The 27856-nt window shown below is 59.4% G+C and overlaps 1 protein-coding gene across 5 annotated transcripts in view; it reads left to right on the top strand.

Moving 5' to 3' along the window:
• RNF220 (ring finger protein 220) overlaps window positions 1–10022 on the top strand; it is a 330094-nt gene extending 320072 nt beyond the window's left edge. For all 5 annotated transcript variants that reach the window (XM_075935807.1, XM_075935809.1, XM_075935808.1 and 2 more), the window contains one exon: window positions 6452–10022. In XM_075935807.1, the coding sequence (XP_075791922.1) occupies window positions 6452–6523 (72 nt within the window). In that variant the 3' untranslated portion in view covers window positions 6524–10022. The remainder of the gene's footprint in view (window positions 1–6451) is intronic.
• Window positions 10023–27856: the final 17834 nt, after the last annotated feature.

Raw genomic sequence — 27856 nt, forward strand, 5'->3', positions numbered from 1 at the left:
TTCCATAAACTCATGTTGCTTTGCATTAATAATGTTGCTCTCCTTTTAGTTCTTTATTGAGTTGAGTATCAGCTGCTCCATTTTCTTGCCCAGGATTAATTCCTTGGGTCAGACTATTTTCCCTTTTTAAAAATCAGAACAACATTAGCTTTCTGAAATGTCCTGTGCGCTCCAACACTTACTGAAAATCATCATTAACAGTCTAGTGAGCCAGCTCCTCAGACAGCTCTTTCAAAACTCCTGGATGCAAGTTACTTGGGCCTGCTTCTCTTGAACACCTCCAAAGATACTAGTGGAGTGGAAAGAGCATTATTGTTACCATTAGATGAGAGAGCATCTATTTTTCCCAAAATATAAAGCAAATATTTCTTGAAGACTTTACTGGTAATTCTAATATTTCCATCTAATCCAGTCCCATTATAAGAATTATTTTTGTTCCTAATATATTTTTAAAATTAATTGTCCTTAATTCTACTGGCCACAGATTTCTCTTAGTGTCCCTTTGCTTCCCTTATCAATTTTCTACAACTTCTAACATCTGATTTGTATTCATTGCTATCCATTTCCTCTTTCTTTCTTTAATATTTTTATTTTATGTTGCTGCCTTATTCTCCCACCCTTTAATTATCCCTGCCTTCTTCCTCCGTTGTGAGATTGTGGCATTTCAGCATCTAATTAGATGTTCCTAAATGCTTTCCAGTTATCATTCATGTGAGTTACAGCTCCAAGACCACTGTCTGTGTCTTAGGACATGAGCTCTGTGCGAGATGTGGCTGCATGGTAGTAGCGGATGGGAGAGCCTTCTTCTCGGCTCTGTGCAGCCAGACCTAGCACCTCCTTGGCATACTCATTCATCATCTGGCTAGTAGTTCTTAGATTTGAATGGAAGTATAAATGATGGCCATGTTCCCCGGTGACAGCCGCGTGTCCCTGAATGCAGGCCGGGTGCTACAGGCGGCTGGAACTCTCTCCTGCCTGTATCTGGCTCGTGCCACATCCTTCGGGGCCTTTTCCTGATGCTTCCGGGAGTAGCAGTTCTCTTATCGTCTGCCCACGCTGGGCATAGCCCCTGCCTTGTAAATGTCTTCTCAGCCACGCGTGTACCTCGACTGCAGGGGGGAACGAAGCAACTCATGCACAGTCGAATGGCAGGCTTTGAAATGGGGCCTATAGCACGGGGGGGGGGTCATATTTTGTGTACGCACATCCATACGTAGGGGCGGAAGTAGGGTCTAGTTCAGAGGCTGGGGAATACGGGCTCTCTTCCCACCTCTGGCGCTGGCTCTCGGGTGTCTTCCTGCCATGTGTTCTGCCTCAGTTTCCCCATCTGTAAAATAGGCTTACTAAGCCCCCTCTGTAAGCGTGAAGCCCTGTTGGCCTTAATCTCCTCTGCGTCTGGATAGTGCCGCCTGTTTGGAGACCGATCGTGGTTCATGACTAACAGGGGCAGGAACTGCCTAAGACCTGGCCTGGTGTTTCTTGCCTGTAGCTGGTTGCAAACAACCGCTGTGTAATGCTTTTTTCAGAGGCAGCTGTAAGGCGACAGGCCCCCGTCCTTCCTGGCACCAAATAAGCCCGAACTGCTTCTCAGCACTGCCGCGCTCGTTAATGTATTCTTCAAACTACCCACCGTGATTAGCCCGGTTTGTGGATCAATCACTTGCCAAATTTCAATTAAGGCGGGAGGGGAAAAAATTAATCCGACCCTGGTCCCAGCCCCTTTTCTCCGCCTTGCTTCAGCCCGGAGCAAACTTCTTGCCGCGGAGTTTTATAAATCAGTGAAAAGTGAGGTTTATAATGGAAAAGCTGAGATGGCCTTTACTGTAGCACACGCTGCTTGAACACATCAAGGCTTTTCCACGGAGCCAGGATGAAAGGAGCAGAAGGACCGGGGGGAGGGGGGAATGGCCGACAGGTGGGACTTGTTATTCCACACCATTTTTATTTTAAAGGAAAAGTTTAGTAACCCCAGCTGGCAGGTGAGTGGCGGGGGAACAAACCCTTTTTTGTTGTCCCTGTGCCAGGCATGTGTGCGTGTTTAATTGCCTGTGGTAATGAATACTGTACACCACCAAAAATGTGCTCAAATGCAAGGAAGGAGGTTGGGATTTGAGCACTTCAAAATGCCTCCCGAGTTGGAACGGGCGGTTCCGAAGGTAGCGCGTGTGCTGCTGTGTGCAGGGGCGTCCGCTTCGACAACAACAGTCACTGCTTTTTTCTGGGCTGTTGAACACCAAACATGAGTACCCGGGATTCCCAGAGACCTGTGTGCAGCCAGCTGCTTCCGGTCCGAGCCACAGAAGGTAGATACGGTGGCCTTGATCAGGCTCCGTGCATGCTCCTGTCCTGTCCGAAACAAGCACGGGCCAAACATTCTCCTCCCCCTCGCAAACTCTCCACCCCCAGGTGTTTCTCTTGGGGGGACCCCGCCGGCTGGTTTGGACTCAGCAGCCTGGAGAAGGTTCCGAGAGCGAGGGGAACATGAAGGCCTGGCTGACGGGCAGGACTCTGCCCCCGGGGAGGGGGTGCCGCATTCGGGTGGGCCTGGACGTTGTTTCCACGAGACTCTCCAACTCCAACGTGGGAAAGGCGGTTCCTGCGACATGCCAGCTGGGCTGGAAACAACAATCCCGCCAGCAGCCATCCCGTACGGGCACCGGCAGGTTTGATCGCTCCCCCCCCCACCCACTTTGCAGGCCGTAGGACTAGAGAAAGGACCGATTCATAGATTCTAACCCGGGAGGGGCCAGTGGGAGCTAGTCTGGTCGCCTCTACAGCCCAGGCCAAACCCCAGGCCCTAGATGAGAGCTGTCCCGTGCGAGCTCCCGGCGTGCAGCTGAAGGGAAGGGCAGGGAGGGAGCCGGGCGATTTCTGTGTGCTCAGGATGAAACTGCAACGGGAGCTGGGGTTTGAATTGCTTTCTGCCTCCTCCTCTCTTCCCAGCCAGCTCTGGAGCGCAGGGGAGTGGCTCGGCCCAGCTGGGACCGGGGAGGGCTGCGGCCCAGCCTGCCCCGTGTTCCGGGGAGGGGCGCGCTGGTCCCCGTCCCGGGACGTGCGTGGGGCGGCAGTGGGTTCTCTCTCCCACGGGGCCACCTGAGCAGGAAAGGTGCCATTTTCGGTTCTTCCCTTCTCTGTGTGCGGCTCCACCAGGCAGCCTCATTGACTGCAGGGTGCGGTCTGCTCTTCAGCACTGCCTGAGAGCATGGAGCATCTGTGGGGCGGGCAGCGCTTCCCCCCAAAGAGAGACAGCCCCACGCCATCCCGGGGGGCGGGTGCCGCAGGAAGAACCCTCGTCCCTTGTGTAACCAGCAGATCGGATGCGGTTTCCACTCGCTCTTCCGTAACAGCTGTTCCTGTTCTCGGGAGCGTGTCTGGGGAGGAGAGGGTCGAGGCAGATGTGCGGGAGCTCGCCACATCTGGAACGCCTGTAGCCCCTTGTGGCTGCTTCTCCCTTCTTCTTGCGGCACCTGCCGTCTGGAGTTAAGAACTTGCCCGCCACCCCGCCCTGAGTTCTGCTCACAAACCCCTCTGCCCCGCCGCAGACCGTGCGCCCATGCCCTCCCGCTGAGAGGGGAGGAGCGAGGCTGCAGGATCCCCTGGACTCGCCCCGGCCCCCGGGAGCAGGGCTCCGCTCTGTAGAAGAGCGGTGGCTCTTCTTGGCAGCTCCAGAATCCGGAGCGCAGACCCTGCGAGAGAGCCACTTGGTGCGGGGGGGGAGATTATAACCGTGGTGTCTGAAAGCGCGCGGACTGCTGCTGTGAGGCCTGCCTGCTGTCGCAGGGTGGGAGCCGCCCCGAGAGGCTCTGCTGAGGGTCGGCTCTAGTCAGGTGCTTGCCTGGCCAGCCCCGTGTGCCAGGCGCTGCGCGGGCAGGACAGAGCCAGGCCCTGCCCGGAAGAGCTGAAAATCTGCCGAAAGGAGACCCAGGGTGGGAGGGGAAGCCGAGGCTTAGAGCGGGGCAGGGACGTGCCAGAGGTCACCGCGGAGCAAGGAACAGAGCCCGGCTCTCCTGGCTCCATCGGCGCCCGTGTCCTGAGGGCGCTTTGGGCTCAGCGGGTGGCTTTCTGTGGTGCCGCGTTAGGTCTGACTCGGAGGGGTCGAGCGCTTCCCTCTCCCACGTGGGGACAGCGCGGCCCCTCGGGAAGAGCCTGGACTTGGGCCATTCGGAAAGTCAGCGGGGGACAGGAAAGGAGGCCAAACCCGGCCCTCAGGGAGGAGTTTGCACCAGTGGCTAGGAACCCTGTGCGGCCTGAATCTGTCCGGGAGCCTGAGGCGTTCCCTGCTTGGGTGCGACGTTCCCTGTCCCCCCACGCTCGTTCGGCAGACCCCTGCGCAGAGCCGAGCGGATGCTAATTCTGGCGTGAGTGCACGGCCTGCTCGTGTCTCGGGGTGCCAGTCCCCTCTGGCAGCCGTCCCCACGGCCTGGCCGGATCGAACGCCAGGCCCCGACGCCCACTTCCTGCCCTGGCCGCAGACGCCAACACATAAGAACATAAGAACAGCCGTACTGGGTCAGATCAAAGGTCCATCTAGCCCAGTATCCTGTCTGCCCACAGTGGCCAGCACCAGGTGCCCCAGAGAGGGTGGACTGAAGACAATGATCAAGCGATTTGTCTCCTGCCATCCCTCTCCAGCCTCTGACAAACAGAGGCCAAGGACACCATTTTATCCCCTGGCTAATAGCCTTTTATGGACCTAACCTCCATGAAATTATCTAGCTTCTCTTTACACTCTGTTATAGTCCTAGCCTTCACAGCCTCCTCTGGCGAGGAGTTCCGCAGGTTGACTACATGCTGTGTAAAGAACTTTTTTATTAGTTTTAAACCTGCTACCCATTAATTTCATTTGGTGTCCTCTAGTTCTTCTATTTAGGGAACTAATAAATAACTTTTCTTTATCCGCCCTCTCCACACCACTCATGATTTTATAGACCTCTATCATATCCCCCCTCAGTCTCCTCTTTTCTAAACTGAAAAGTCCCAGTCGCTTTAATCTCTCCTCATACGGGACCCGTTCCAAACCTCTAATCATTTTAGTTGCCCTTTTCTGAACCCTCAACACAAGGCACTCCAGAGCCAGTCCACTTCCTCCCTGCCGGGCTGCGTGAACCGGACCGGCCAGCGGGCGTTCCCGGCGTGGGGCAGCAGCAGGCTGAGGAGCTGGGTGTCCAGCCCCAATGGCTTTGGGTGCCATCCGTTAGTGTTTAAAGCCGGCACCGGCTGATTTCCTCGGCTGCTGCCCTGCTGGCTCGGAGCCGTCTCTCCCGTCAGCTGTCTGTCGCCCCTGCTCCTCTGACAACCACCCGCTTCGGCTGCCTGGTTCTGTGGCTTATCAGCCCCTCTGCCTGGTGGGAGCCGTGGCGTCTGGGGCACCAGCCACGTTCCCTTCCCGGCACTGCCTGGCCTGGCTCTGGAGCACCCCGGCAGCAGGTACCGGCTCCTTGGCATTGCTGTTCCTAGAGCTGCATTGTTGCGGGGCTCGGAGGCCGGGCCCAGGGAGTGCTCTGAACCCCGGGTCGTCTCGATCCGCCTCACTCCCTAGGAAGCAAGAGGGCCCCGCCTTGGGGGGGATGGACGTCTAGCCCCATGGACAGTGGTGGCTCCAGGAGGCTGAGCCCGTCCCCCGCCTTGTGGGCTCATGGCCCCCACCACGGCAGTGCGGGGTGGACGGGGGCCAGTGTGGGAGGCTGCAGTCACTCTTCTGGATGCCGGCAGCCCCTTCCGTTCCCTCCTTGTCCTGAGACGGGTCGGGGAAAACCGCCCCATGCTGTCCCCTCTGGCGCCGTAAGAGCAGCGTCTTCCCCCCGCGCCCTCGCGTCCCGGGCTGCTGGAAAAGCGCCGTTCTGTGTAACGTAACCCGCGGGGGGACGGACCCAGGACCCCCAGCCTGTGCCTCTCCTGCTCAGAGAGTGGTCCAGCCCTCAGCGGAGGGCAGAGCTACCCAACCTGTGGGCTGCCTCTGACCCCCAGGGCCAGCGCTCAGCTGGGGCAGCCAGCGCTCGCGGGGGTGCTCTCGAGGGGGCTCTCTCGCGGAGGCCGGGCTCCGAGGGGTGTGGGGCTGGGAGGCGAGCCGAGCCGGAGGTCGGTTGCACTGAATTTCCGTTGTTTGCCGAGCGCCAACCAGCTCCGAGCCCCGTGCGTGCTGGTCGCTCTCGAGAGGAGCTGGCAGTGGCCCTGCTGCATGAAAGCGCTAATGAGGGTCACTCAGGCGTGGTTGGCCTCTCCGCCCTGTCCGGGGCTGGTGGCATCCACGGCCGCATTCCAGGTGGGCTGGGGAGAGGGCGGGAGCCTGGCTCCCCTAATGGAGGGCTCCTATGGGCTGTCGTCTCGTGGCTGCTCCCTGCCGTGGCCGGGCTCCCGGGCCTTTCCTGCATCCATATTGTCATCCCCACTCCTCCGGCTCGCCCGCCATCCTCCCAGGTGACATGTCTCTCTTTCCCTCCGCTGGCTGCAGGGTGCGAAGAAGCTCTGTCCTCAGTGTAACACCATCACGTCTCCCGGAGACCTCCGGCGCATCTACTTATGAAGGACCCAGCCGGAGGGCGGGCCGCAGCTCCCCGGCTCCTCCCACCAAGGGGGAAAGAACGACAACAAAAAGACGTTTTAAAAAAACCACAGACTCCTGATGTGGCCACGAGGGCGAAGGAGCAGCAGGGAAACCTCGGCTTCCGTGTCTCTCGTGTTGGGACCTCCCGCGGCGGCCCTGCAGCGGGCCAAACCAAACCCTTTGTTGTGATACCCCCTTTTTAAAACCCAGGATTTCCTTCTCCCCGGAGCTGGCTTTGCATCGCGGACGGCGTGAGCCCCTCTTGGACTGTGCTGCTCACTACACCAACCCCAGAAGGCTCGGAAGGGACCCTTGACAGAAAGATGTTAAATAACCTGTAATTTGTGTTCTTTGTTCAGTTTGGTCGGTTGGTTTTTGGTTGGGTTTTTTGTTTGTTCGGGTTTTTTTGTTTTTTGTTTTTTTTGTTTTTTTTTTTGTGGTGTTCTAGTGATTAAAAAAGGTTTAAAGAAAAAACACACGGGCAGAAAATGAAGCACATGTAATATAGATTATATATGTTTACAATGTTGTGTATAAATGGGATAGACACAAACATTACATACTAATAAGTTACCCTTCTTTTTGGTTGTATTTTTTTTTTAAGAAAAAAAATGAGCAGAGAACATTAAACCCATATTTTTCTTGGTTCTGCAAAATTTTGGCATTAAAGTCGTTAGTTTTAAAAAAAGTATATATAAATATATATATACACACATATATATAATATAAATGGTTTAATGTTCTGTGGTGTATATTTCCTCATTCAGATATGAAGTTAACAGCTTTTTAGTGATGGCTGTAGCAGTGCCCATAACTTACAGGACTTGTGGGGACTAGGGGAGATGGGGTTTTGTCATTCGTGGTAGCTAAGGGGGCTATTTCTAATCGAGTCTTTATCCCACAGACGGATGCCGGCGTTTAGTTTCTCATCGGGGACGGGAGGGCAGTTGGAAGGGTCTGGTGCAGGAGCATTTGCCTCTTCCGGACGGGACGGGCGTTGAGATTAGGATGAACGCGGCCAAGGGTAGCTTGTCTCCAAGCTACAGTGAACCCAGTCATTGCCCACGAGAGCCAAGCAAAAATTGTCCAAGCAAAAATCAGCCATAGGCGTGTTTTGCTTCCACTGGAAAGGAATTCACCGCCCAGTGGCCAGGGTGCATTCCCTGCGCTGGAGCGGTTCACCGCCCAGGGGCCAGGGTGTGTTCCCTGCGCTGGAGCGGTTCACGGCCCAGTGGCCAGGGTGCGTTCCCTGCGCTGGAGCGGTTCACCACCCAGTGGCCAGGGTGCGTTCCCTGCGCTGGAGCGGTTCACCACCCAGTGGCCAGGGTGCATTCCCTGCACTGGAGCGGTTCACCGCCCAGTGGCCAGGGTGCGTTCCCTGCGCTGGAGCGGTTCACGGCCCAGTGGCCAGGGTGCGTTCCCTGCGCTGGAGCGGTTCACGGCCCAGTGGCCAGGGTGCGTTCCCTGCGCTGGAGCGGTTCATGGCCCAGTGGCCAGGGTGCGTTCCCTGCGCTGGAGCGGTTCACGGCCCAGTGGCCAGGGTGCATTCCCTGCGCTGGAGCGGTTCACGGCCCAGTGGCCAGGGTGCGTTCCCTGCGCTGGAGCGCTGCCTTTGCCTGCAGAAGAGGTTGCCATGCAGGGCTGAGCAGTAGAAGGAGCCTACAGGGTGGGCAAGGAAGGCTCTTGCTAGAGGCGTTTTGCTGTGCTACCGTCTTGTGCTCCCTGGCCAGGAGAGGCGTCAGACTTGCACTGACTTCCTTTGCTGCAGTGGAAGGGGTCTTCCAGCGCCTGCTGCACTTTCCTCCTCGTGCAACACAGCAGAGTCACTTCTGCAGGCAAGGCAGGGCCCCCCTCCCCGCCCCCAGCCTCGCTGAGCTAAGGTGAGCAAAGATTGCGATCCTCCCAGTCCGGGGTGGTGAGCCCCAGTTACCTTCTCGCTCCTTCCACAGGGGCATCTCGCATGTCCTTCGCGTCCGGTCCCACAGCCTTGCAAAACTGTCGCCGGCCACGGGTTGCTAGCGACTCGCCCGTTCCCTCCGGAACCAAGAACCTAGGAAGATTTTACCTCCCAGCAGGCACGTGACGGCCCTGGAGCCAGCTGAGTTTTGCAAGGCTGTGTCCTTGCTAATCAGAGGCCCACCCTGCTGGTGGCTCTTGGTGCCGGTTGGGTGACCTCGCCACCCAGCGCGGAACGGCGGGAGGAGGGATGTCGGTGAAGTTAACCTTGTGTTGCTGTTCCAGGGTGTCTCGAAAGCTGTCTCCTGCCAGGCAGCCCTCTGGCTTCATGGACCTGAGGGGGGAGACCAGAACACACTAGACGTGGGCACGTGGCAAGTCCAGGGTCGTGGTAAGGCTGTTGGCAAGCTGACCCCTGCTAGCTGGATTTCTTGGTGTAGGACCCCTGGCCACCCTGGTTATGCTGGCACCACTGGGGTTGACATGTACGAATCCAGACTCCTCCCCGGCACTGCCAAGGTGACTTGTATCTAGCAGTAACACGCCGTTTGCTGCGGCACCTTGTCTGTGCTGCTGTTTCTGCCCCAACTTCCCTGCCTACGGGCGGGAGGTCTCCTGCCGGCAGCCAGCTTGGTCAGCGTCTCGCTGTTTGGCTTCTAAAGGACCCTGCGGCACAAAATAATTCGGTCAGGAGACAGATTTGTCGTCCCCCTTCCCTCCACCACGAAGACCCTGTTGTGTCCCTTGGAGCTTCCTGTCGCTCCAGTCTCGCTGTGGGTCTATCCGGGCGAACGTGGCCGTTCCCCGCGGCTGGCGTGCAGTGCAGGCCGCACCTTCTCGGGCGGTGGGTGGGAGATGACGGGGCAGACGCCGCTCGCCCTGCTGGGAAGCCGTAGCACTTATACCCTGGGAGAGACAGTCAGGAGGTTTGGGGGTTAATTTGGAATAATACACTCAGCCTGGTGAGACAGCCATGCCTGGCCCTGGCAGGACCGGGCTGCATTGGCCAGCAACGGCTGCTGCGCTTAGTCCCAGGGCTGTGGCCTTTGGGAATGGAGCTGGAGGTGATGCAGTGACTTTAGAGGCAGCGGGGAAGGGGCATGTGGAGGGAGAGCCCCTGAGCCCTGCCTTGCGAGGAGGCACCGAGAGCCAGGCTCTGTTTGGAGCAGCACCGTGTGTAAAACCGTGTGTAACCCGTCCCGTTTTATTTTCACGTCGCGCCGTCCCTGTTTTTAGGAAGGGTGGGGATCGGAGTCCCGTGCCGGCCTTCTCGGGAGCCAGCCGCGGTCCGCACCGCACGGCGCTCGCTTTCTCCCCTTCCACGAGCTTAAAATAAAAATGTTTAAAAAAAAAAAAAAAAAAAAAGCAAAAGGAATTGACTGTTTGCCCAAAGAATCCCAATTGCACAAGGTGATATTCCAGTTGTGTCAATGATTGTGTGTCAATGTATATTCTATAAAAAGGTACTTGTCATTCCCGTTTGTAAACTACATTTGACATTAATTAAACGAGTATAAATCTTCCGGCCTCGCCTTCCTTCCCTCTCTGCGTCTCGGCTCTCCGAATCAGGATGGGATGGGAATACGGTACAACCGGCATGGACCTGGGGCGACAGGCTCTGAGCACTGAGCCTGCTGGCCCTAGGCCCAGGCACAAGCAAGTGTTGTGGGGTCAGAAGGGTGAGCAATGTACTGCAGCGTGTACAGCTGCCCACCAGCTCCCTGGCGGTGGCAGGGGAGGTGACTGTGGTGGGAGGAGATGGGCGTCAGCAGAACGGTGGGAGATGGAGGCTTCTCCAGCCACCTCTGGTCTCTTCACCAGACTCAGCAGAACGGAGATGATCATACAATCCCAGGGCTGGAAGAGACCTCGGGGGTCCTCAGCTCCAGCCCCCTGCCCAAGGCAGGACCAACCCAACTCAATCAGCCCAGCCAGGGCTCTGTCCAGCCGGGACTCAAAAACCTCTAGGGATGGAGATTCCACCCCCTCCCCAGGGAACCCAGCCCAGTGCTCCCCCACCCGCCTAGGGAAATCGTTTTTCCTAATCTCCAACCTACAAGAGCTGCTTGTTAACTTGAGCCCATCGCTCCTCGTTCTGCATCCGTCGCCACTGAGACCAGCCTCTCCCCATCCTCTGTGGAACCCCCCTTCAGGGAGTTGCAGGCTGCTCTCAAATCCCCCCTCACTCTTCTCTGCTGCAGACTAAACAAACCCAAACCCCTCAGCCTCTCCTCGTAGGTCGTGTGCTCCAGCCCCCTCAGCATTTTGGTTGCCCTCCGCTGGACCCTCTCCAGTGTGTCCACGTCCTTCCTGTAGTGGGGGCCCAGAACTGGACACAACACTCCAGATGTGGCCTCCCCAGGGCCGAATCAAGGTGCATAATCACTTCACTAGAGCTGCTGGCAATGCTCCTCCTAATGCCCCCTCATGCCATTCGCCTTCTTGGCTACCAGGACACCCTGGTGACTCGTATCCAGCTTCTCTGCAATCGCCGGGTCCTTTCCTGCTGAGCTGCTGCCTGGCCAGTCGGCCCCCAGCCTGTACCCATGCTTGGGATGCTTCCGTGAGCGTAAGCCAGTGGTTTCCTAGTCCAACCGCTCGGGCTCCAATAGAGTCTCAGCCAGAAGGACCTGCTGGGATGAGCCAGGCTGATCGCGCGTCGCTCAGCCCAGCCCCAAGAAAATCCCCAGAGCAGATCGTCTAGGTGAACATCCAGCCGTGACTTAGAAGTTGCCGGTGATGGAGGCTTCCCAGCCCTGGGTGAATTGCTCCGGTCGGTTCCCCCACCAAGCCTGTACATCTGCCGTCCGGTCCGTGGCTGGCTTCAGCGGCCAGCGATGGGATCGTGGCAGCCCCGGCTCTGCGGGGCGGAAGAGCCGCTTGTTAAGTATTCGTTCCCCACGTCCAACCCTCCCTCGGGTGCGGCTGTATCCGCGCAAGTGGCCGTTCTCCTGCTTAACTCGTCCCCAGGCACCAGTCCCCCTGGGATCGGCAAGCCGTGCAAAATCCACATTGTATATTCATAGGCTGAGAGAGGAGCGGGCAGTTGCGCTTTGCTTGAGTACTTCATTGATCTTTTTGAAAAAAAAACAAAAACCAACCACCCCGCTTTTTTCGTTCTTCGCTCCAGAGTCCCTGCTTTGCCACGCGTGTGCGCGCGCGCAAGGGCCAGTTCAGAGTGGAAAACCTGCATTTTAATGGTTAAGATTTCCCAGCTTGTCACAGGGAAATAAAACCAATTCTCAGTCCAAACCCCCCGCCCCGTGCAGGAGAGATTCGCGTTTCGCCCCGCTGTGATCTTCCCCTAACAAAGTTCTGGGCTGCAGGTAACTTGCCGAGGCTTGTGCTAATGAGGCTTTTCCACGGGAAGCTACAGTGTGCGGATACCCAGACCCTCCACGTGCCAGCAATGAAGGACGAGGGAAGGATTGGAGTGTAGGTAAGAAAATCAGGCCAGTTTGGAAAAAAAAGAGCCATAGACTGACCGACCCTTTGTCGCTAGGGTGGAGCAGGCGGCTTGCTTAGACCCCGTTCTGCTCTGCGCAGGGCCCGGGGAGAACACGATCCCTGGCCGAGCTGTGCCAGTCTCCTGTCCCTGTCAGCCTTGCGTCACCATTGCTGGGAACGTTCTGGGAACGAGATGCAAAATCTCCAGCCCTCAAATGTAGACGCGTTTCAGTTTTGTGTCTCCGGCTCTGGTGCAGCAGCAGGAGGCCGTGATGTGTTGGGATGAACCTGGAGCAGGGCACGGGAAGATCTGAGACTATGTGCCTATTCCCGGCCTGGCGCCAGCTGGCCCGCCGGGGGTCGGGTAACAGCACGCCGGAGAGCAGGGCCTGGCGGGCGGAAGAACTGTCCTGCAAACGCGCCGTCCTTTTTGGGCACTTGAAAATCCATCCTGCCTGTAACATCCCCACCACGTCCCTTTTGCATTGGATGCTGATGCAAAGGTTATGGGTTCCCCCGCTAGCCGACGGGCTGCCTAAGGGACTCACGGAACCCTACTGTGTAGTATCCGAGGCCCTCCCGGCTTTCACAGGGTCAGCGTTACCACCCCGTGTGCACGGCCGAGCCCTGATCCCCTATTACCCAGCATCTGGGCTGAATAGGTCGCTGCCCCCTGGTCTCTGAAGAACCAGGCGTATGCCCGGCTCCCCAGCTTTGGTGCTGGTGGGGGATCCATGCCCACGTGACATGGAAGTGCAGGGACAAGCAGGCGCTGGACCGCGGGGTTGTCACAGGAGCCAGACCCTGCCTTTTGGGCGGCTGCCCTCCTCCTAACGTGGGAAGCCGGCAGGGCCGAAAGGGCAGGGTGGGCGCGTCGCCCCAGTGCTCCACGTGGCCTTGCTCAGCAGGGTGTGTTCTGCCACCCGTCTCCTCCCTCTCGGCAGGGCCATGCCGCTTCGCTCCCCTCCCCCAGGGCACCCCACCCGTTCCCAGAAACGCGCGGCCACGGCGGGATTTATGCAACGTCTAATGCGGTTACCAAGCAAACGAGGTTAACTCTGGCGCAGACAGATGGAAAATGGTAATCGGCCCAGATCAATCATGTCCGGCGGGGATGAAGAATGGCCTGCGGCCGCCGGAGACTCATGTCACTAGGAAAGGAACAAAAGGCAAGCGAGAAAACGAAGCTGCCGCATTGGTTCGTTAGAGGGGAGGGGGAGACACAGCACATGCTGGCCCTGAGCCTGGCCACGGTGCCGCAGGCTGAAAGGCTGCTGGCGCAGGACTTCCATCATCTTGGGAAATTTCGTGCTGTCAATGCCCACCCCCTGGGCGCGGGGGTTTTGCCAGCCTGCGGGTCGCTCCCACCCAGCACCAGCAGCCCCTGGTCCCAGGGTCTGATCGCTCGCCAGCGTGGAGCAGAGCGCACTGGTTTGGTATTACAGAAGAACATAACAGCCAGGCAGGGTCAGACCAAAGGTCCATCCAGCCTGGTGTCCTGTCTGCCCACAGTGGCCAATGCCAGGGACCCCAGAGGGCGGGAACACAACAGGTAATCCTCATGTGATCCCTCCCCTGTCACCCACCTTCAGACAAACAGAGGCTGGGGACACCATTCCTACCCATCCTGGCGAATTGCCATCAATGGACCTAACCTCCATGAATCTACCTACCTCTCTTTTGAACCCTGTTAAAGTCCTGGCCTTCACCACATCCTCTGGCAAGGAGTTCCACAGGTTGACTGTGCGCTGAGAGAAGAAAAACTTCCTTTGGTTTGTTTTAAACCTGCTGCCTAGAAATTTCATTTGGTGACCCCTAGTTCTTGTGTTATAGGAACAAGTAAATAACTTTTACTTATTCACTTTCTCCACACCAGTCATGATTTTATAAATCTCTATCATATCCCCGCCCCCCTTAGTTTTCTCTTTTCTATGCTGAAAAGTCCAGGATTGTAGGGTTGCTCAGACCCACTGGGCAGGGGGACTGTGACTCCGTGAGAGAACGAGACCAAAAAATGTTGACATTAGTAAACCAAGTTAGCTGTTGCACATGTTAGAAGCGGAATGGCTGGGTGTCTCGGCATACCCTTTACTCTGCCCCTTGCACGGCCTGTATATTAACAACACGAAGTGTAACCTCGACATCACACTGCTACACCCCAGCAACACCGGCAGCATCACAGCCACAGGGGTGCTGGTGTGTCAGAGGGAAGGCGCAGCGCTGCGAAGGGGTAGCAGCGTGGGGCATAGGACACACACCGTAGCAGTCGGTTCTGATTCCAAGCAGCGGGTCTGTGGTGCCACAGCCGGGCTAGGCTGTGAGGGAGCTGGCTCTTTCTGCCCTCCCGGGGGAGGATCATGACACTTGGGGGGTTCCTGGAGGAAAGAAAAGGGCTTCTGCCACCTGGGCGCTTCAGCCCCTGGTCCTGCAGCCAGTTCACTGCACCCTCCCCGTGCCCTGGTCTCCCCAGCCCCGAGTTTCTCCTAAATCGCCAAACTTCAGTAAGTTTGTGGCCAGGGCCTGGGCCAGCCTGTTTGTCGGCGGGGGGCTCGTGGAGGGGACGGCAGCCTCCGAGCTGGGTTTTACAGCTAGTTCTGCACTGCCGGGAGGCCGGGGTCTCTTCATTCTTGTGGCGGTAAGTTCCGCAGTCTACCCTCAGCTTGACACGCCTGCCTCGCCAGGGTCCTTGTGGGACGCTGCGCTGCTAGACACCACGGCAGGGATCGTGGGCTGGACTCTACGTTCAGTGCGGGAGCCCGGGCAAGAGCCAGAGCCCCGGAGTGACACAGGGTCAGCCACCTTTGCTGCAGATACCTGAGCTGGCAACCTGCCTGTCCCACGGGCCCATTGGCCTAGCCTCTGGGCACCTGGTACAGGACCAGGTAGAGCCCTTTCTCCAGGGGAGCGGGTGCTGGCCCTCCGGCGGCAGGGACACCCACCGGAGCAGGGTGTCGGCAGGAGAATCTAGGGCCCTGCCTCGGCCCGGGGCCTGGGGGACCTGGTCCAGACCCACCCGCTTCCTCATTCCAGCCATGTGCAAGCAGGCGGCTGCTACCACCCTGGAAAGAAGCAGGGAAGGGGCAACGTGGCCCGTGGCCTCTGTGGGCAATGAACGGAGCACGTTCCTGTGTGAGCAAAGGAGATTTTAACCCTCCTAATGGCATCAGCCTCCCAGAGCTCCCCTCCCTCCCTCCCTCCCTTCCTCTTCCTCCCTCCCTCTCTCCCTCTCTTCCTTCCTCTTCCTCCCTCCCTTCCTCCCTCCCTTCCTTCCTCTTCCTCCCTCCCTCCTTCCCTCTCTTCCTTCCTCTTCCTCCCTCCCTTCCTTCCTCTCTCCCTCCCTCCCTCTCTTCCTTCCTCTTCCTCCCTCCCTTCCTCCCTCCCTTCCTTCCTCTTCCTCCCTCCCTTCCTTCCTCTCTCCCTCCCTCCCTCTCTTCCTTCCTCTTCCTCCCTCCCTCCCTCCCTCTCTTCCTTCCTCTTCCTCCCTCCCTCCCTCTCTCCCTTCCTTCCCTCTCTTCCTTCCTCTTCCTCCCTCCCTCTCTTCCTTCTTCTTCCTCCCTCCCTCCTTCCCTCTCTTCCTTCCTTCCTCCCTTCCTCTTTCCTTCGATAGAGGGAAGATAGCTAGAGAGATACACAGGGGCTGTATGGGGACGGATGGATAGATTGAGCCAGACACAAGGTGCATGGGGATAGATAGATGGACAGCTTAAGACAGACACAGGGGCTGAGTCTAGACTGGCATGATTTTCTGCAAATGCTTTTAATGGAAAAGTTTTTCCGTTAAAAGCATTTGCAGAAAAGAGCGTCTAGATTGGCACGGACGCTTTTCCTCTTTTCAGCAAAAGCGCTTTTAGTGGAAAAGTGTCCGTGCCAATCTAGACGTGCTTTTGCGCAAAAAAGCCGCAATTGGGCCTTTTTTGTGCAAAACAAATCTGAGCTGTCCACACTGGCCCTCTTGCGCAAAAGGGCTGTGTCTAGACGGGCAAGTTTTTCCGCAAAAGTAATTGCCATCTGTCTACACTGGCCACTTGAATTTCCGCAAAAGCGCTGACTTCCTACTGTCTGAAATCAGTGCTTCTTGCGGAAATACTATGCTGCTCCCGTTCGGGCAAAAGTCCTTTCGCGCAAAGGGCCAGTGTGGACAGCTCAGATTTGTTTTGCGCAAAAAATCCCCGATCGCAAAAATGGCGCTGGGGGCTTTTTTGTGCAAAATCGCGTCTAGATTGGCACGGACGCTTTTCCACAAAAAGTGCTTTTGCGGAAAAGCGTCCGTGCCAATCTAGACGCTCTTTTCCGCAAATTCTTTTAACGGAAAAACTTTTCCATTAAAAGCATTTGCAGAAAATCATGCCAGTGTAGACGTAGCCCAGGACTTTTGCCCGAACGGGAGCAGCATGGTATTTCCGCAAGAAACACTGATTTCTTACATGAGATCGTCAGTGCTCTTGCAGAAATTCAAGTGGCCAGTGTAGCCAGCTGGCAAGTTTTTCCCTGCCAGTCTAGACACAGTCAGGGTGTGTGTATGGACAGACAGGCAGGCAGAGGGGATGCTAGGCAGGCAGGGGGACGCGGGGCCCTTCCCGCTGCTGCGCTATTAAAGCAACGGCTCCGATGGCCACGCTCTGGGAGGGGAATAAACCCAGTGCGCGAGGCAGGGGAGGGGCTGGGCCTCGGGCAGGTTCACGCCACTCCTGTGACTAGGGCCCTGCATTTCCCGGGGGGGAGCAGCGAGACTCTCTTCGGAGGCCCTGCGCGGAGCTGGCCTGTCGCTGCACCGGGAGACGCCCCTTCGGCTTTCGGCTCATCCAGCGGCCCCGCAGTCAGGGCCTGCTGCTGGCTGGGTCCTGGGCAAAGGCCAGTCCCGCGGCTGGCTCGGCCGCCCCACGCTGGGCCCAGTCAGATCACCCCGAGGGGCTGCCAGCTCCCTGCCCCAAAGAGCTGCCAGTCTACGCAGCCAGGAGCGCTCGAGCCGAGGGCCGTGTCGCCGCCATCGCTGCGCCCTGAGAGCCTTTACCAGAGCCGCTCTGCGGGGGCCGGGGCTTTACTGGGGGGGCTGCATGGGGCCCGTTCCCTGGAGAGCTTGTGGGTCTGGGCCCGGGGTCTGGCTCCTTTCCGTGCCCCTGGGTGGGCTTGGCTGCCAGTGCAGCGCGGGGCCCGTCCAGCAGCCGCTCGTTGGCCCTGGGCGATTCCAAAGGGCCGACACGGCCACAAAATCGCCTCCCGCCCGGCCAGCGCAGAGAACCAGACCCGCAGCACCTTCGAACCCAGCTCCCTTCAGCATCGGCCCGGCCCTGGGAGGCGGCGGGAGCGAGGCAGGGATGCTGGGGCCACGGGCGCTGCTGGACAGAGCCACGGCTCAGCCTGGCGGGGGAAGGGGGCCCCCTTTGGGGCACCGGGAGAGGCCAAGCTGGGGGCGACGAGGAATCGGGGGCGGGGGGAGGGGCTGAGCTGTGCTCCAGCCTTTCGGGGTCCCTGTACGGCCGTTTCCAGCCTCCTTGGCACAAACGGGCCCCTCCTCCGAAAACAACGCGAGGCCCCGGAGCCGCCCGGGGCTCAGGCCCTGCCGCTCCCCGTGGCTGCCCCTGGCTATGGCCCCCGCCTGCTTTTCCCGGCGTGCGCCGCTTCCTGCAGCTGGCCCATAAAGCTGAGGCGAGCGGCAGCCGCTGCGGTCTGGGGGCCCCGTGGAGGTGGCCGCAGGGGCCTTCCCGGCTGGCACGTCCCTCCCCCCGCACGGGGCTGCGCCTGGCTTTGCCTGAGAGGTGCCATGTGGGGCCGGCAGCCAGGCAAGCGCCAGCCTGGGCCTGGGCCCCTTCCATGCACGGGGAGGGGAGGGGCATGGTGGGGGGATCGCTCCCCAGCTCAGCGGCCCCTCCCTACAGCTTCCCCAGGGAGGTGCAGCCCTGCTGAGCCCCGACAGGCTCCCGGCTGCACCCCCGGCCCCGCTTTCCCGAGCTGGCTGCGGCGCGTTCCCCGGGTCCCCAGCCCGCCTGGCTCCAGCAGCGAGACTGGCCCAGCAGACGCCTGGCGGCTGAGCTGGGACAGATTTCCAGCGCTAAGGAGCAGCACCAGAGCCGCCACTAGGAGGCGCCCAAAGCCCTGCCTCCTTGCAGGCGCGACCGGGGCTGTTCCCCTCGCCCCACAGTCGTCCCCCCCCCCCCGGCTCTGGGCGATACAGGTGCTGTAACGACCGGGGGCATGACTGAGGGGGCTGTGGCCAGTCGGGGGCAGTGTCTGGCCAGGGGCACGCTGGGGGTGGGACAGTAGCCAGACACACGTGCCCCAGGCCTCAGCTCAGGGCTCAGGACGAGCCGTTTGCAAGGCGGCGGGATAGAGCCCTTGGGGTAGGGAGGGGCGTGTCGCCCTGGGAAAGCGCTTTGTAAGTATCTCCCCTTTAATGGCAGCTGGTGCAGCCCTCTGGGCACGGGCGGTGTCTGCCCCCGGGGTGCCCACGCCAGAGCTCTGTCCTCCCCTGGCTCGAGCCGGTGAGCTGACCTGGCTGAGGGGATGGGTTGCACCCTCAGTAAGTTTGCGGGTGACACTAAGCTGGGGGGAGAGGTCGCTACGCTTAAGGGCAGAGTTAGGGTCCAGCGGGACCTAGGCAAATTGGAGGATTGGGCCAAAAGAAATCTGATGAGGTTCAACAAGGACAAGTGCAGAGTCCTGCCCTTGGGACGGAAGAATCCCAAGCATAGTTACAGGCTGGGGACCGACTGGCCAGGCAGCAGCTCAGCAGGAAAGGACCTGGGGGTTAGGTGGATGAGAAGCTGGAGATGAGTCAACAGGGGGCCCTTGTAGCCAAGAAGGCGAATGATACGAGGCTGCATTAGGAGGAGCATGGCCAGCAGATCCAGAGGTGTCATTAGTCCCCTTTACTCAGCTCTGGTGAGGCCACATCTGGAGTATTGTGGCCAGTTCTGGGCCCCCCACTACAGAAAGGATGTGACACATTGGAGAGGGTCCAGCGGGTGGTGACCAAAATGCTGAGGGGGCTGGAGCACATGACCTATGAGGAGCGGCTGAGGGACTTGGGTCTGTTCAGTCTGCAGAAGAGAAGAGTGAGGGGGGATTTGAGAGCAGCCTGCTGCTACCTGTGGGGGGTTCCCGAGAGGCTGTTCTCAGTGGGGGCAGGTGGCAGAACGAGGCGCGATGGGCTCACGTTGCAGGGGGGAGGCCTAGGTTGGAGATTAGGAAAAACTCTTTCCCGAGGCGGGTGGGGAGGCGCTGGGCTGGGCTCCCGAGGGAGGGGCTGGAGTCTCCAGCCCTAGGGGTGTTTCAGTCCCGGCTGGGTTGATGGAGGTGGGGCTGGTCCTGCTTTGGGAGGGGGCTGGACGCGATGGCTCCTGAGGTCTCCGCCGGCCCTGGGGGGGTCTATGATGCGCAGCCCCTACGGGGGACCAGCGCCACTCGGGCTCAACCGGCGCACACAGGTGCACCCGATAAAGCACAGCCAAGGGGGTGACGCTCAGCTGGGGTGACCCCCTCCCCTGCCACACGGGCTCAGTCTGGGATACATCAAGGCCCCCGATGCCCTAGAGCCAGGGCTTTGACAGTGGGGCCTCCGTCAGGCTCCCCGCCTCCCACCTGCGGGCCCGGCTGGGCGGATCTATTTCCCTTGGGCCTGCAGGCCGGGGAGTTTCTCGCGGCGTCCTAATTCCCTGTAATAAAACCTGTATCGAGTCATAAAACGCCGGCCGCCTCATTCACATTCATATGCTCCGTGTCACCAGGCGGTTCCCTGTGGCTGACGGTCCATTACACCCCTTCGCCGCACTGCCGCGCTGTGCGCATTCCAGCGTGTGCCGCCCTGCGAACCCAGCCGCCTGCCTGCTTCTCCTCTGCTTCCCTGCGGGCCAGCGCTCAGGCCGCCTGGCTGCCAGGCTCAGTGGTGTGGGGCCCGGCCCTCCCGTCGGCTAATTAGCGCTCCCTGGGCCCGTCGGGGTCCCACGTGCTGCATAAACCTGGCAGCAGCTGCTCAGCCCACCCCCCAGGGAGATGGGGGCGACATCGGTGTCCCCATGTCACAGGCAGGGAAACTGAGGCACAGCCCGCAACTTGCCCACAGTCACTGAGTGGGGCTGGTGCTTCGGTAGCTCAGGTCTGGGGGCATTGCTCTTTGTAGTACCCTCGCACCAGCCCCCCGCCCTGGAGTCCACAGCCCCGCAGGCAGGGCTCAGAGCGGGGGGGCGGGGGCAGGAGAAGGCATCTGGGGCCCGCTCCGTGGTCACTGCCCCGGCAGTGGGGTTCCCCCTGGGCCCTCTGGGTGGCCCCTGGGTGCATGGAGGGGGGAAGCAGAGACATTGCAGGGGGCCTGCTCCCGCCCCACGCGCCCAGCTCTGCCTGGCCGCAGGAGGAAGGGGCGACCCCACACGGCGCGGTCGCAGGGCTGGGCCGGTCACAGCCAGAGGGGCCTGCAGGGCAGGGGGCTGCCTGGGTTCGGCTGCTGCCCGCAGGTGGGGGGTTGCTGACACCTGCTGGAGGGAGCAGGTATGACAGCGCCTGGCACCGCACCACTCTCGGGGCAAGGGGCTGCCCACCCAGGTCCCCCGGCCCGGGCTGCCGCAGGGAAGGGGCGCCAGGCATGGCAGCGAACTCGGGGCAGCCTGGCAAACAAGGCCCAGCCGCCGGCCCTGGCGTGGCGGGAGATGGGAACGTCCCCTGCCCCCTGGCTCTGTGCCGATGCGCTGGAGACCCCGGGCACCCCCTCTGCAGCACCTCCCCATGCAGCCATGACCCCGAACCCCAGCGTGTGGCCCAGGCCTGAGGGCTTCACCCAGCCTTGACACCCTGCCACTGACCCAAGCGCGGGTCCCCGTATTTCCCACCGGGCGCCTGGGACACTGGGCGGGGCTAGCCTGAGCCCCTCCCCCGCCTGGCATCACTGCCTGCACGAGCTGCCCCCTCGCCTCCCCACCCCGGCGCGGGGGTCACCACGCCCACGGACACTGCGCCTTCCCACGCGCCCCCCCCCCCAGGGACCAGACGCTGCCAGCGCCCCCTGTGGGCGTGAGGGGGCTAATGGGGAGCACAGCGCCCCCTGTGGGCCTGAGGGGGCTAATGGGGAGCCCAGCGTCCCCTGTGGGCCTGAGGGGACTAATGGGGAGCACAGCGTCCCCTGTGGGCGTGAGGGGGCTAATGGGGAGCACAGCGCCCCCTGTGGGCCTGAGGGGACTAATGGGGAGCACAGCGCCCCCCTGTGGACGTGAGGGGGCTAATGGGGAGCACAGCGTCCCCTGTGGGTGTGAGGGGGCTAATGGGGAGCACAGCGCCCCCTGTGGGACTGAGGGGGCTAATGGGGAGCACAGCGCCCCCTGTGGGCCTGAGGGGGCTAATGGGGAGCACAGCACCCCCTGTGGATGTGAGGGGGCTAATGGGGAGCACAAGCGCCCCCTGTGGGACTGAGGGGGCTAATGGGGAGCACAGCGCCCCCTGTGGACGTGAGAGGACTAATGGGGAGCACAGCGCCCCCTGTGGACGTGAGGGGGCTAATGGGGAGCACAGCGTCCCCTGTGGGTGTGAGGGGGCTAATGGGGAGCACAGCACCCCCTGTGGGCGTGAGGGGGCTAATGGGGAGCACAGCGTCTCCTGTGGGACTGAGGGGGGCTAATGGGGAGCACAGCGTCCCCTGTGGGCGTGAGGTGGCTAATGGGGAGCACAGCGCCCCCTGTGGGCGTGAGGGGGCTAATGGGGAGCACAGCGCCCGCTGTGGGACTGAGGGGGGCTAATGGGGAGCACAGCGCCCCCTGTGGACGTGAGGGGGCTAATGGGGAGCACAGCGTCCCCTGTGGGCGTGAGGGGGGCTAATGGGGAGCACAGCGCCCCCTGTGGGCGTGAGGGGGCTAATGGGGAGCACAGCGTCCCCTGTGGGCGTGAGGGGGGCTAATGGGGAGCACAGCGCCCCCTGTGGGCGTGAGGGGGCTAATGGGGAGCACAGCGCCCCCTGTGGGCGTGAGGGGGCTAATGGGGAGCACAGCGCCCCCTGTGGACGTGAGGAGGCTAATGGGGAGCACAGCGCCCCCTGTGGGTGTGAGGGCACTAATGTGTGCTCCTTTAGCTCCATTGGCACCCTCATTCCCACAGGGGGCGCTGTGCTCTCCATTGGCACCCCCACATCACAAAGCAGGGGGGGGCTGTGCCCTCCAATAGGCCCATTAGCTCAAAGATGCCCCCAGAGGGCCCCCCCCTTTCCACAGGGCACTGCAGCCAATAAGCAGCTGCTGGGGGGGACACTTGTATTTGAACCCCCGACCTGGCGCACTGAGTGACATGGCCAGATTCCTCCTGCGCTCGGCCGGGGCTCAGGGCAGGTCCAGGCCAGCCTGTGCTGGGCAGGGGTGTGGACGGGCCAGGCGTTGGCTGGGTGGGGAGGTCAGGCTGGGTCGAGGGCTTTCACTGGGGGGGGGGGGCGTCCGCTGGGCAGCCAGGTCCGTGCGGGTCGGTGGCAGCCTTGGCTTGGCCCCACTGGAGCCTTTCCCTGCCACCCAGCAAACATGATCCCGTGCTCGCTGTTGCCCCCTGCTGGAGCCAGACCAGCCTGCACCATGTGAGAGTGACGGGGGTGGCACGCTGCACTGCCCCCCCCACACACACACCCAGGACCTGCTCCAGGGAGCCGGCTCTAGCCTTTCCCTGGACCTGGGCAATGCCCTGGCCTGATCCCGGCCCTGCAGTTGCCCTCCACCCCCACAGCGTGGGCACCAGCAGCCGGCTGAACATGCCGCAGCCCTGACTCCCTGGGGCTCCCTGCTCTCTGCCCGGAGCCGAGAACCCAATTACAATTGACCAGCGTGCACGTCCTGCCTGCCCTTTGACCCCGGCCATGTGGCCCGCGGAGGGCAGAGGATGGGGTGTCAGGTTTGCTAATGCCCCGGTAATGAACTCAGAGCAGCTGCATCATTGTGTCATTTCACCGCGCCGGGGGTGCAGCCCAAACAGATCTATACGCCTGCATTAGGAGGCCACAGGCCCGGGTGTCGCGTTACCCCCACATGGGGGGCTAAGTGCCAAGCCCCCGGGGAGCAGGCTGGGTGGCAGGGGCCGGAGGTCACCGGCGCTGCTGACTCGGGCGGATGCAGGCGGTGCCACGGTTGCTAATTTACAAGCACTTTGCAGACAGGTTGCTCGAGCCTCCCTGGTCCCGCTCGCTCGGTCCCCTGCTGCCTCTACCCCGGTCCGGGCCATGGTCGCTGACACCATGGCTGGGGGACAGCCAGCGCCCCAGCTCTGCTCTGCCCTGTGCCCGTGCTGGGCTCTGGCCTCCCTGCCTAGTGAGGGGCGGGGGGCTAGCTGCTGTTGGGAGGCTCTGTTGTCACACCCTGAACGCACATGGGCCTCGCCTGACGGGTGGGGGCTCGCATGCGCCAGCGGTTACTGCAGGGTGGGACGCCTGGCTCCGGGGAGCCTGGGGGGATAGAAATCGGGACCCCTGGGCTCTGTTTCGTGCCCTGACACTGACTTGCTGAGTGCCCTTGAGCAAGTCACATGACCTGCTCCGTGCCTCGGTTTCCCCTGCTGTAAAACCTACCTGAGAGAGCAGCCTGTGGTTCTGTGTGGGCCAAACACTTGCCCAGCCCTGCCTGGAGGGTGGCGTGGAGAGGCAGAAAGGAACTGTGCACACGCAGGAGAGGGTCTTGTAGCCGGTCTGCGTCCTAGGGGAAAAGGGGCAGCTGCAGAACAAGCAGGCTGAGTCAGCCCAGAACTGGGAGTGGAGGACGTGGTGCCCATGTGGGGAGTGTTTCAGGATGCTGAGAGGAGTGGGACTGAGCCTGGACATGCCCAAGACAAGCACTGGCCCTGAGGTCAAGGAGAATCTCCTTCTGCTATCTGTACTATAGGGCTTATGACACACAGGTGATTGGTCTGACTCTATCCAGTAGTGGGCAGACACACGCCCCGTACAAAATGAAGACACACCTTTTCGGGCTTTTTTTATTTCAGTAAAAATAGACTTATCGTATTCATTTTAAAACATGCTTCTGTTGCGCTTGGGAGACCACGCCAGCAACAGGGGGTGAGCGTGTGAAAACACGACTGGGCAGCAGACTAGAAACAGGAAGGCTGTGTCTAGACTGGCACGTTTTTCCACAAAATCAGCCACTTTTGCGGAAAAACTCGCCAGCTGTCTACACCGGCTGCTTGAATTTCCGCAAGAACACCGATGATCTCATGGAAGAAATCAGTGCTTCTTGCGGAAATACTGTGCTGCTCCCGTTCGGGCAAAAGTCCCTTTTGCACAAAAGGGCCAGTGTAGACAGCTCAGATTTGTTTTGCGCAAAAGCGCGTCTAGATTGGCTCGTCTAGATTTTGCGGAAAAGCGTCCGTGCCCATCTAGACGCTCTTTTCCACAAATACTTTTAATGGAAAACTTTTCCATTAAAAGCATTTCCGGAAAATCATGCCAGTGTAGATGTAGCTGAAGGGGAAACAGGGCCCCTGGCAAAAAGCAGAGACAGAAAAACAAGTAGCCAACGAGGGTAGCTTGGATCCATCCCATTTCACTAACTGAAGGGGCTTGGTTTTCCCTTAGCTCCTCCGCTGCACTGTCAGCAGCAATGTGCCCCAGCTGACTGCGAAAGGTTCCCTGCCCGTCTAGCCAGGCTGCCGGCATTGACTCTGCTCTTTCCAGGTTTTTCTCCTATAGAATCGCCAGCTCTCCCCGGCACGCAAGATCAGGAGCCGGTCCCGCTTCCCACTCCCAGTTCACGAGCTTGGTTTGAGACTCGCCTCAAAGAATCGAACTTCGGGTGCTTTTCTGGGTTGCTGGGCTGTTTGCATGCTTCTCCCCACTTGAAACGTGCAATCTGAGCCTCTCCACTCATCACAGGTCTCCAGGAGGTGGGGCTTTAAGAACAAACGCTTCATACCGCAGTCCCTGGGTATTTTCCTTTCAGTGGTGCATCGAGTGACTTGTCTGCCTTTCCAGCTGCTCTGGGCCTCCGCTGGGGTTGGCTGGTCGTACTGGGCTTTTGGGTCCAGCCTTCCCTTCGTTCCTCTGGTCCCGGCTTCTCAATTGCTCAGCGTTCCCGAATGGAGAGAGCAGGCCCGGCTTCCCTGAGGGGTGCAGGGTGTGGCAGGCGCCGGCCTGACCTGAGTGAATGCTAGAGGGAGCAAGGGAAACATGGAGCCACCCACTAGACCACCGGCTGGTCACTGGAAGATGGGTTGATGGGTTCTCGGCCCACGTCCGCTTTGGAAGCCCTTCAGCGGGGAGCAAGATCAAATCGGGACAAACCTGAGCTGTCCACCGCGGGGCATTCTTGTGAGGCATGGTGAAGGGGTGCTGCTCTGCGTTTTGTGGACCCAGAACCCCAGCGTGGGCCCCTTGCACCAGGCCATGATGGAAAGACCAGCTAGAAAGGGGGCGAGGGGCAGAGGCAGACAAGGGAACCGGTGCCCTGGGAGGAGCAAACTGCTTCCAAGCCAGGCAGGGGACGCGAGGCCTGTCTTCGGGGCAGGCCTCTCCCCAGTGGGGCTGCTAATATTTTATTTAAAATATCTTTAAAAAGTGGAGGGCAGTGATGTATCGACTGTATTGAGAAAATGCTAATGTGTAATAGTGCGTGTCAGGGGGCTCGTCCATCACCCCGCGCCGCCTTCTGGGGGATCCATATCTAATTAACAGTAATGAATGAGGGCGCTGGGCGGCCGACAGCCCGCCAGTTTGTTATGGAAATAAGGCAGGCCCATTAGGCAAAACACTTAATTAAACAAACCGGCCTCCAAGTGGAGTCGGGCTGGGTGGGGTCTGGGCCCGTCTCAGAACAAGCATCGGGGCAAATAGAGACGCCTTCGTTGTTGTGGGGAGGTGACAGGCAGCTTGTCTGGGTCTGGCTGCCCACTTCTGCTGTGTGTTCACACACACACATGCACACGCACACGCACACACACGGTCCCTATAAGCATGTGGGGACCACCCAGCAGCTTAGCAGAGCGCCCACAGTGCCCAGTCAGCAGCATGTGTTTCTACTGGGGGTGCACATCTACCCATCCCTCGGTGCATAGAACAATATTTATTCTGTACATGATGGAAACATTAGCGTGAATCTTGCCCCACACCCATGTACCCACACACCGTAAATACCCCCCATGCCCACAGCCCCATTCCAGCCGTGCCTCGGCAGCCATGCCAGCTCACACACTGCATGCTCCCACCCACAGACTGGAAGACGGCGCCTGTGGGAAAAACCTCTGGGGGTTTGTGCTGGAGCTGCCGGAACAAGGGGAGCGGCTCAGGGTCCCACGCTCGGGCCTTTGCAAGGTGAGCTCAGTCCAGTGTGCTCCACCGTAGGCTGGGAGAGGAGATGGGTGCTCACCAGTGACCCCTCTGGCTGAATCCAGAGCAGGGTCCCCAGGCTCCAAGCCTCTCCCCTCCCCCCCACACACACACCCCGTCATCTTTACTGGCTGACACGCTGAGGCTTCGTCTACACTGCAGCGCGTATCCTGAAATAGTGATCCTGCGTCCTAACAGCAAGCCTGTTATTTTGAAATCTCACAGGCTCGCTCTTCCGACGTCCCTGCAAACCTCACTCCATAAGGAATAAGTAAAGGACGTGTCGGCATAGCGGGTTACTTCGAAATGGCAAAAGAAGGGATTTCAAAATTGACTCAAATTAATCTATGCAGTTGGCAGAGCCCACACTCCGTAGCTTATTCCGAGAGACGGGTGCGGTGTGGGTGCACCCTGAGGCTATGTCTACACTGGCGGGTTCTTGTGTAAGAACATCTTGGCTGCATCTAGATTGGCAAGTTTTTCCGCAAAAAACCTGCCAGCTGTCTACACTGGCCGCTTGAATTTCCACAAGAACACTGACAATCTCATGTAAGATTGTCAGTGTTCTTGCGGAGATACTATGCTGCGCCCGTTCGAGCAAAAGCCCTCTTGCGCAAATGCTTTTGCACAAGAGGGCCAGTGTAGACAATGTGGTATTGTTTTGCGCAAAAAAGCCCCAATCGCGAAAATGGCGATCGGGGCGTTCTTGGCAAAACCGCATCTAGAATGGCATGGACGCTTTTCCGCAAAAAGTGCTTTTGTGGAAAAGCGTCCTGCCAATCTAGACACTCTGGCTGTGTCTACACTGGGCCACTTATTCTGGAAAATCAGCCACTTTTCCGGAATAAGCTGCGAGCTTTCTACACTGGCCCTTGAATTTCTGGAAAAGCAACGACGCTCTACTGTACAAAATCAGCCGCTATTCCGGAAAAACTATTCTGCTCCCGCTCGGGCATAAGTCCTTATTCCGGAACACTGTTCCGGAAAATGGCCAGTGTAGACAGCCCAGTAGTCTTTTCCGGAAAAAAGCCCCGATCGCGAAAATTGGCCACAGACGCTTTTCCGGAAAAAGGGCTTTTCCGGAAAAGCAGCCTGCCAATGTAGACGCTCCTTTTTCGGAAAAACTGAAAACGGAATAGTATTCCGTTTTAAGCAGTTGCGGAAATTCATGCCAGTGTAGACACAGCCTCTTTTCCACAAATGCTTTTAACAGAAAAACTTTTCTGTTAAAAGCATTTGCGGAAAATCATGCCAGTCTAGACGCAGCCAGATAGGTCTCTGGCCCGATGTCTGACGCTTGCCCCTGCGGGGGCCAGGGAGTGCCGGGGCCGGTTCCGTGGTGCTGTCTGGTGGGCTGAGCTGGCTGAAGCGGGGGACGAACAGCTTCATTCACATGCACCTCATGCCAGCTGTGACGCGAGGCCCCCCAGACCCTGGCTTCACGGGCTCACGCATCAGTGGGCGCAGAGGCACCGAGAGGCCAAATGCCGATTTCCAATCCCATGCATGTACTTGGCTCCCGGTCTATCGACACTCGGGCAGTGGGGGCTCAAGGTTAATTCCTTATCAATACGCTATTGTCAGCTCGTTAATCAAAGGAGGAGGTCGGAGGCTGGGGGGGTGCTGAGGCATGATGGCATCTC

This window comes from Pelodiscus sinensis, chromosome 9 (genome assembly GCF_049634645.1).
Source record: "Pelodiscus sinensis isolate JC-2024 chromosome 9, ASM4963464v1, whole genome shotgun sequence".
In the NCBI taxonomy this organism is placed as follows: domain Eukaryota; kingdom Metazoa; phylum Chordata; order Testudines; family Trionychidae; genus Pelodiscus; species Pelodiscus sinensis.